General features: G+C 30.6%; 1 protein-coding gene across 1 annotated transcript; it reads left to right on the forward strand.

The window, feature by feature from the left end:
- Positions 1–2,461: 2,461 nt before the first annotated feature.
- On the forward strand, positions 2,462–8,662 carry LOC134684964 (uncharacterized protein DDB_G0271670-like). The gene is made up of 2 exons (XM_063544287.1): positions 2,462–2,789; positions 8,625–8,662. Exons 1-2 carry the CDS (start codon positions 2,462–2,464, stop codon positions 8,660–8,662), a joined length of 366 nt encoding a protein of 121 aa, XP_063400357.1.
- The last annotated feature ends 2,153 nt before the right edge of the window (positions 8,663–10,815 follow it).

The following is a 10,815-nucleotide window of genomic DNA, read 5'->3' on the forward strand; positions in this document are numbered from 1 at the left end:
TTACTTTAGAAAAATGACCAAATGTCGGACAGTAGAAAGCAAAAGCAATGACCTAGCTAAAAACACACCTTAATTTTTGGCGAAGGCAGGTATAATCTAAGATATCAAACTCCTAATATATAGAATATATATTAATTTGGAAATTAATGTTGTTATTGCATTTTATTATCAACAAACACACCATTATGGAAGTATTTGTTTTATACAGATCGTACTGCATGTCAGATATTCAAATTGTAAAATTATCTTCAATTTAGAAGATATCATTTTAAGGCAAATGATTATGACATGTCGTGGTACCCGATAGTATATGTCAGTGCATCAGTCGAATATGTGACCTAGTTTTATGTGTACTCTATTCGTCAATTCATTGTCTCGAAAAAATACAGATATGTTATGCAAACTCTAAGCAAAACGATATTTTATGAGAAAGTAAAGTTTTAAAGGTTGAGTATATCAATTTGGAATACATAACTATAGAAAACTGATTTGCGAAAAAATCAATTACAGCATTACTTGTTAAAGTGGAATAAGCAAAACCGTATAAATGAGGGAAATGAAAATACAAAAAAAACAAATAAAAGGAAACCAAATCCCACTGGAATATTTTAAAACTAAACCTGTCTTAAAAACCACATGTACTATGGATCACATCTTCACTGTAATCAATTCTGCTACTGAAGATGCGCTTTGACAATAACGTATCTTCAAATATTATAAAGACTATAATGATTGAAAAAGACTGATACAAATGACGAAGTGTTGTTTATAATTTATCAGTGACAGTTGACACGATAAGTTATCATGTTAAGCAGATGCTAATAATGATCCATTGTATTTAATAATTTTATTTAAGTTTTGGTTGATTACATGTTCATTCAATGAAGGATATAAATCATGTGAAGCCAAATGGTAATGACATATAGCCAACAAGTGAAGCCTAATGGTGATGACATAAAGCCAACCAGTGAAGCCAAATGGTAATGACATATAGCCAACAAGTGAAGCCTAATGGTGATGACATAAAGCCAACCAGTGTAGCCTAATGGTGATGACATATAACCAACCAGTTTCATTACAATTTCTATTATAACATTAGCTAAAATCCTCTCATAAACAGATAGCCAATCATAACTAACTATAGATTGCAGTAAACAACTAATTTTTCCAAAGGCGACACTGGTAGCATATCTGGTATTAACATACATTTATAGCAAAACATGAATGATACAACATGTGTATTGCTCTGTTAACAAAATAAATTCATAATCGCTCAATTTCTTAAAAACATAAATAAAACTGAATACCTATTTGTAATATCCAGTCGTATTACCCAAGGATAGATAAAAGTTGATAGAACATTTACATTGCTTCCATCTAGATTGCATCTTGAGAGGTGGTTTATATTAGAATCAATCCAGTAGAGATGATTATTAGCTGAATTAATAGCTATTCCTGTTGGATGTGACAGTGACTGGACAACTGTCTGTAATGTTGTATTGATTGAGGGATAAGGAAATCTATAAACATTATAAAAAGTAATTGACATTAAAACAAATTAACCCGGCCACGTTTCGCACCTGTCCCAAGACAAGAGCCTCTTGACTTTGTTATTCTTGTTTAATTTCTTTTTTAAGTTCATGTCTTATTTTTGTGAAGTGTAAAGATTCATTTTTGATAAACGTGTACGCATTTTTGCTTTGATGAGTTCAAGCCTGCTTCCGTATGTACGATTTTCTATGTTTTGAAAACCCATTAATGGATTTCGGCTGTTCTCTTCTCTTTAGTTGGGTTGTTGACCCTTTAACACAATCCCCATTGCAATTCTTCAGTTTATTGTTAACTATGTCGTTTTTACTGATCTTGTTAGATTTACCAAACGTCTTTACTGACTAATTCATAAAACACTCACAATACATTGAATCTGTTATATTATGATAGTGACATAGTGTACGCTACAATGACGAATTGATGTTGATGGTTTTAGTTTAGACAGGTAACATGCAATTTTGCTTCGAATGTTTAGACATATATATCGAGCACATCAATTAACACTGCATTAAAGCTGAAAAATCCAGTATTTGTTGAACACGTACATCATAATCTTGTCGAAAACTAATTATCGTAAATTTGTCTTTTTTCTCAAAATCAACGTATGTAATCTTTATTTGGAAACTTAATAAAAACTATTTATACAAGTTGTCATACTTCAGGACAACGTTTCAAACGTTATAATGTTTTCAGGAAATGTTATATTAGGATCTGCATGGACTACATACAAACAAGACTGCTAAATTTCACATATGTTGAGTAAAGGATACAGTAATGTATGTAGTAGTAGTAGTAAATTACTTGGATTAAAATGTTTATTAAATCATGAATTACAGTAGCATGTAATGTTAACTGAAATAAGTGGTATGCTTTTATTTTGTATATTATTTTAGTTATTAGATTTATATAAATGAATGGGAAACATCATATAAAATATGGCATATACTTAGATCAGATGATACAAGGGGTTCATATTTTCAAAGTTATTGAAGAAGCTTGTGGTAGTGGAAATAGAGGTATTTATGGTGGCGGAAGTAATAGAAGTAGAAGACGTATTATAAGTAGTAGTAGTGGTAGACATAGTAGTAGTAGTAGTAGTAGTATAAGTAGTAGTAGTTATAGCAGTAGTAGTAGTAGAAGTAGTAGAATTATTAGTAGCAGTGGTAGTAGTAGTAACAGTAGTAGTAACAGTAGTAGTAGTAGTAGTAATAGGAGCAGTAGTAGTAGTAGTAGTAGTAGTAGTAGTAGTAGTAGTAGTAGTAGTAGTAGTAGAATTAGTAGTAGTAGTAGTAGTAGTAGTAGTAGTAGTAGTAGTAGTAGTAGTAGTAGTAGTAGTAGTAGAATTAGTAGTAGTAGAATTAGTAGTAGTAGTAGTAGTAGTAGTAGTAGTAGTAGTAGTAGTAGTAGTAGAATTAGTAGTTGTAGTAGTAGTAGTAGTAGTAGTAGTAGTAGTAGTAGTAGTAGTAGTTATAGATGTAGTAGTAGTAGTAGTAGTTATAGTAGTTATAGCATTTTATGACTTGTATACTATCGCCGGTACATTTTTGAAAATATAGTAGATAAAATCATATCAATTGAAAATAGATGATTATATATCTTTACTTGAACACACATTGAGAAGATATAAATAAAAGAACTTTCATATAACATTTATGAGACAAAACAAAAACAGTAAGACTAAACAGTTAACACCCTTTTAAAAAATAGCATAACACACTGTTGACGCAATGAAAGTGACTTGGCAATACTGACATATAATGCATATAAAATGTACCGAAACTACAAATTAACAAGATATAACTCAAGATCCAACCAGTAAAACACTCCATGTCTGGATTAAAAAAAGAATAACTGAACACACATTTTGTTGAAAATGTTATAATAAATTAGGAGAGAAAAAAATCACATTATGTATAACAACATACATGTACATCCAAATTTAAATTAAAAACAACGTTCAACCTATAATTGCGTTGGATAAAGACAGCAATATGTATACGTTTGCATGCAAAACAAATTATTTGGTAGAGGGGTTAAAATACAGCACAAAAAAACAATTTTTCAAAAGACCAAGAAAGTGATACAATATGTTTCAACAAAACGCTTTTGACTAGACGGTCAAACAACATGTGTTCTTAAACCCTGCTGACTGCCATTGGCCATTGTCAAATAAACTGATCACCAGATGTAACAAAATGGATAAATGGTTTAAAATCCTAATCATCTTAGGACAACAGCACGTACTTGTAACTGTGATTTGTGTAGTTGCAAATAAGCATATTATAGTGAAATCCTTTTACGACATTGTACTGATAAATTATCAGGATACCGTAGCTTAAATTCTAGAATTTTCAACGTTGCATCGTACAGCTTTAGGTCAACAAATTATATTGGATACCTTTCGTAATATTATAGTTATATGTCATCGTGCTATCTTACATGTTGCTTCACAATTCCACTGTGCATTTTGTAGTTTGAGTAAGCATGTTTAATGATAACCATTTCGTTTCATTAAAGTGTTGAAGCATAATTTGATCTTTACTTAGCACCATGCACTTTTTGTAATAGTTGCATTACTAAGAATGGGGAATAATTTTAAAATGTTGGAGAATATATATCTATGATTATATTAACCGATTACAGACTTTAACATGTTGAACTAGCTCGTATGTGTACATGTAATAGATATAGATCTGCTAGTGGAATTTAAAAGTACTTGATGTTAGCCAACAGCACATTAGAACTAGCAACAACATAAATGATTAATGTTAATTCGGAAAATATTAAATGTTTAATGTAAATTCGGAAACTATTGGATGTTTAATATAAATTCGGAAAATATTAAATGTTTATATTTGAATGTTCTAGATGTAAAATAGGGTGTCAGTATGTATAAAGGCAAAAGTAATATACCGTTGTTCGAAAGTCAGAAATCGATTGAGAAAAAAAAAATATTCGTTACAAACTAAAGCCAAGGAAAACACATCAATTATTATATAATGAAACAACAGAAACACTGAAGTCCAACAAAATCAAACGACAATGCATCACACAAAAACGAACCATCAGATATCAACTGCAATTTTCCTGACGTGGTACAAGACATCTTACGTATACCGTAATAATGTATTCCTTTGTCGGGTTGACATGTGTATGTCTGTCAGTGAATTAATTTCCTTTATGATGTGAGTTTGAACATAGTTTTCTAATAAAGTTTTATCTGAGGTTAATGTACAATCACATTTAATGAAGGGATCAGAAGATTGCCAAAAGATATCAGAGGGACATTCAAACTCATAGATCAAAAAACAAACTGTCAACGCCAAAGCAAAAAAAGGAAAGTATGACTAGGGAAAAAACTGCAAAAGATGAACGAAATATGGTGAATGCACTATTTAAAGCCTATCAGCCTATCAGTCTTTGTAGATTTAAACCTTGAATAAAATTCCCCACTGGAAACCAAACAATGTGTCAATGAAACATTCACATGTCAGAAATATGTGTAATTAATAACTCTGTAAACTCTGAGAACAGAGATGTTTATATATTTCACTAGAAAGTCTCATTACAATTGATAGAAATTATGTTTTCTTTAAACTGGATTTTACCACCTTCAATCGATGTTTCTATTACTATTGGTGTCACCAAAATAAATGTTTACCTACCGAACGATGTCATGATAACTGTATCTTGGAAAATAAATGTATCTGTTTTGGTAATCATAGTCTATGGCAAACACATCATTTCTTCCATGCTCTAACAGTACAGTAGCACTGTGGGTATCAAAATCAAAGTCAATGATTCCAGTGGTGGTTGAATACAAAAGTTTGACTTGATAAGCTGAAACAAAAACAATTCGATTAGTATCCTAATGATTTAATAAATTATATATATTACAATAAATAAAATATATATTACAATAAATAAAATAAACAAAATAAATAAAATAAATAAAATAAATAAAATAAATAAAATAAATAAAATAAATAAAATCGAATAAAATAATAAAACCATAATTTAAGTCTTTAAATTTATTATTTAAATGAACTGCACGTACAAAGATAAATATCGATGGCTTACTGATCAACTACATTGACTTTCCTTCTGGTATATTATGCCCCCCGTTTTAGAAATTTTAATGTAATGGTAATGGACAATAAATATTTTTCAAACGGTCCTATAATCATATATTGTCTGTTTAGATACATCTATTGCATATAAAACAAAGGAAAAAAGACACACACAATGCAGTTATACAAGAAAACACAGTAACAGTTTAGCTTACAAATGTACTCAACTTTTGAATTTCAAATCTATCAGAATTTTATTTGTAATACAAAAATGTACTTAACGTGTAGACATTGATACCTTTTTAAATGTGCGATACACGTTTATTTTGTTTTTAAAAGAGAGGTTGTCAAAACTAAGGATTTTGAGTACTTGACTGGTGTACCATATTGTCAGGGTCTTGGGTTTTGTTGATAAAGAACACAATTGCATGATTTAGTGATTATATTAACAAAAATGTTTTTTTGTTGTTTTTTAATCTTCATATTACCATTCACATATGCTATAAACGTGAAATGGGAAATTTAACATGTTTTAACAGCACAAACCTTATACGATTTTTGTAAAAAAAAAGATGTTTTATCATCCATTCTGATAAATGAATATCGCAAACGACATGAATGAGGTTGAATAAAAATAAATAAAATAAATCATTTAACCTTGGGTGGAGCAGACCAGCCACAAATTAATGGCAAAACATTGATTCAATCGGAGTCATTCAGTACAAAGTTACTTTGTATATGACTGGTTTCGAATTTAACTTCATTAGACGAAAGATGCATACACAATTCCGATGATCCTATATTTGCATTTAAATGGCCACCACACTTGGTTTACATGTTGAAAATATATCTACCCTAATATATTTAACTCATTACAGATACAAGTTTTAGAGCAAATTGGTATTCGGTCTTTTAACTGATCAATTTTGATTTCATAACATTGACATGAAAACAGTAACTTAAGTTGAATTGATATTATTCTTATACATTTCTTGAATTGATATTTAATATGACAATTAGTATACTTCATGTACTTTGAGCACTGTTTATTTGATTCGTAAAGGAAATACAAGGAATAATTTTGTTTTTTTTAATTGTGTAGGTTATTACATAAGTTGGTGTTAAACATACAACCTTCATGTTCATAAGAAATAAAAAAAAAAGAATATCGAGTATTAAGCGTTGAGACTCTTTCTACATTAGTTGTCGAGAAAAACAATTTTATTCTAAAAATTTTCCAATTGAATTGCATTTTTTTAATATATGAATATATGTGCCTTAAACATATTACATCCACATATTAGAAGCTTTCCAGAAAGGCAAAACATAGAATAAGCTAAATCCTTTTCTGGGGTAAATCTTTAAGTACTTTTGAAACGGGAAACGTGAAACGTTATATTACCGTAACTGGATCTTACTTTCACTTGATTCTTGTATTGAACAATGTGTCCATACAGATATAATGTGAGGTGTCATATTATTCCCATTGCCTTACGAATCATCTATTAACATAATGGACGTACAACATGTAGAAGTAAACAACGATAGGTCGGCGTGCGGACTGTAACAAAGAGCACCATCCATAATTCATAATAAGTTATAAAAAGCCCCGAAATGGCAAATGTGAAATATTTAAAACAAAAAACACATGGTTTGATACTATCAGATTATTACATGGCATTTTCATATCGCATGTATTATCAGCCCTATGTTCAATATCAACACAAGAGCCGCATGGCTGGAGGGCTGGTATTGACCGCGGGCTGATAATACATGCGATATGAAAAATGACATGTTATGATCTTTTTATCACATGCTTCAACAATTGAGAAAAAAAACAGATTCATATATTGATCCTTTTACGTGGTTTCCAAATAGAAGTTCAAAGAGTGAAAAGTTCAAGGACGTTGGACCCCAAATTTAGTACATGATATGAAATCTTTCTGTCATATGACTCAACAGATAAGAAAAATGTTTTATTATGAACGAATCGGTTAAAATACACGTACTGAACTTCCATTATCAAAACTATTGTTTTGTACACTACCTTGTAATGTTTTTCAAAACGTAGCATTGAGGTGTATTTTCCGGAATTTTCCGAGTGTCACCGGAATGCCATGCGATTACGTTACAGAAGGGCATGTGATAACAATCGAAGCATCTGATGAATTTAATTTTCAGCCCGCTAAGCACAAATTCAAAAAATATGAAATATACCTTAATTTAATTCTATTATCATACAGTAAAAATCATATGTCATATAGTCTAAATATATGATAATATTTCTATATCGACATTGTCACAAGGAAAACACATGTTATGAATAGCAATACGATTGTCGTCAGCAATACAATTTTGGATAAGTGACATATGATGTTGTTTCATAGAGCCGATGTGATGTAAACATTAACAAAAATGAATTTATATTATTACAACAAAGAATGAATTTGTATTTTTTTAACATTTCTATGATCATATGTATGGGTATATCAAGGGTAGTGTGACAGGGTGAGAGTGTTTTCTATCCGTTATTGTTTGGCACTAACTGTAAACCAACCTGTATTTTTTATTTCGCGGATACGTTATTTCGCCGCGTTCAGTCCTTTCTAGCGATTTACATATACGTTTTATGTAGTAGGATACGGACATAAATTTTCGCGACGATTTTTTTCGAGATATGTATATACTCATGACAGTTTCACAATTAACATTGAATACATTTATTGTCAATTTAGTCACAAATTCATTTAAATGGTTTATGTTCTGAAGAGAAGAACACCAGTCCTACATGTATGGTTTATATTAAACATATCAATTGACACATCCAACTTTTGATAAAAAAAAATACATTTGAATCAAAATACTGCGCAGCAACAGACTATGCACTACAACATGAAGGCTGAAAATCTATATCACCTGATATTTAAGAATATCTATTTAGATATAAAATTGCTGAAGTATTTTTATGTAAAATTAATATATGTTTTTACTTACATTCTACAGCTGAGATGTGGAAAAATATCAAGAATATGCCAAACTAAATTAAATGAGCCATGATTCTGTATATGCTGTGATAACACGAAGAACAAAACGATCATTAAATGTTTCGAAAAAGAGGAAACATTGAAAGATAACACACATTATTACTGTCATTTAGCTACCAACAAAGGAATGTTTAATCAGTTTATGGTAACAATTTTGTTTAAATTCACAACAGGGTTTCAACTCGGACAAATGATAAAAGGATCACAGTTATGTTTGTACTGCTACTATATGGCGTCTATCGAATATAACAAAAAAACTAGTGGCTCTAAAGAGTCTATAACGCCTACTAAGAATTTTATTCATGTTCGACAATGGACAATCTTCAACATTGTAAAAATCTAAAAAATAAAAAGATGTGGTAGTGTTATTATCATTCTTACTGATAGTTTTTCTGTTCACATTTTTTCTTTTATCCATGAGCAATAACTTATACAAGTAGACAACTGACAATTTTATCGATGTGGACCTTTGTGTAGTCCCTTTTATTAATTGTTTAGAAATAGGCAATAACACATAAAAATCGGTAGAACGTGTTATACAAGAGGTATAAATAAAGGCAACAGTAGTATAACGCTGTTCAAAACTCATAAATCCATGGACAAAAAAGAAAATCGGGGTAACAAACTAAAACTGAGAGAAACGCATTAAATATAAGAGGAGAACAACGACACAATATTAAAATGTAACCCACACAGAAATAGAATAACAAATATAACATCAAAACCAAATACATGAACACATATACAAGGAGTCAAGACACGACTTCTACAATTTCACCTACTTTTAGAACTTGTTTAAATGCCCCCCCCCCCCCCCCCCTCATCTTTAGATGCGAAATATTCTATGTATTTATTTATATTTTCAAGCTAATTGGCAAAAACGAAATAAAAAAGAGGAAAATATGAAAAAGGAATAGACTGACGAGTTATGCTACTTAACGTTTTGTAAAACTTGTCTTGTTCATCATTTTTAATTGAATTTAAATCTGTTATTAATTTTACGATCACAGGCAAAATTGAAAGATACTTCGTAAACTATTTGAGAAACATCCTTCATAAAAGAAATCGACTTAAATTGTATATGTCAATTTGCAGTAGTAAGATCCAACCGTGTATCAACACATTCGTCCTTGTCAGATTTTCCATATCGATTTTTAAACAAATAAACACATCTGCAAGTTCTCCCTAGAATGTGTTTTAGCTATGCTTGACATTTTGGTTGGCAAGTAGGATCATCTGAATTATTTTTCGAAACAAGACACCCCTTTTATGATTATGGCAAAGTTTGGTTCAATCTGGTCCAAAGATTTACTGGAGAAGATTTTTGTAAAATGCAACAGAGGACTACGAACGACAACAGACGCCAAGTGGTTTGTACATAAAGTGTATGTCTCACAATGTAGCTGGAAATTCCTATATTAATTTACTCGATAAAGGGTTGTTGGTTACAAGAGTCCCAACTGTTAAAGTAACAGTCATTCCTGCGAAAGTTGAAGGGACACAGAAACGAGTTGGTTGACTGTTATTGAATATCTGTGTCACAGATGACAAAGGATATATTCAAACAACAGTCCCTCAATCTTCCTTTCGATTTTGACAGCCACAATATATACTTATTCTGATCAAAATTACGGGTACTACTGGTGTTGCAGGAGCGATTTACCCTTTCTGGCAAGCTGCTATCAACTGACAAATTAGTAAGTTGGCGGGTTCCGTGTTTCTCAGAAAAGTATTCAATATAATATATGTGTATCCTTTCATTGTCTTTTAATATTTGTGTATTGTGTTGTAAGTTTCTTTTCGACTGAACTAGATTTATTTTATCTTCCATAACTTTTGTCCGTTTTTCTATTTAATCTACAACAATTAAACTATGCTGGTACCACAAGCGACGTTGATGGTACCACCATAATAGTCAATCAATATCAAAATTGATCTAGAAGTAAAAAGAATTGTATTCCGTACTTTAAACGTTTAACAACGTGTTTATTGTGTATTATTGGCATTGGAAAAAAAATATATTTTGCATCTTCAAAGGGAAAACAATGTTGCAGTTTTGTTCTTCTAGTTATGCAGAATTCATGAGTACACATCTAAATTCCGTTTGTGTCCTGGACATTTATTTATTTTTTAATTTTCACATTTTTAAA

This window comes from Mytilus trossulus, chromosome 9 (assembly GCF_036588685.1).
Source record: "Mytilus trossulus isolate FHL-02 chromosome 9, PNRI_Mtr1.1.1.hap1, whole genome shotgun sequence".
Lineage (NCBI taxonomy): Eukaryota > Metazoa > Mollusca > Bivalvia > Mytilida > Mytilidae > Mytilus > Mytilus trossulus.

Coding starts and splice junctions, on each gene's coding strand:
- LOC134684964 (XM_063544287.1), top strand. CDS start 2,462: ATGAATGGGAAACATCATATAAAATATGGCATATACTTAGATCAGATG. Junction 2,790..8,624: donor TAGTAGTAGTAGTAGTAGTA/GTAGTAGTAGTA, acceptor TACATTCTACAG/CTGAGATGTGGAAAAATATC.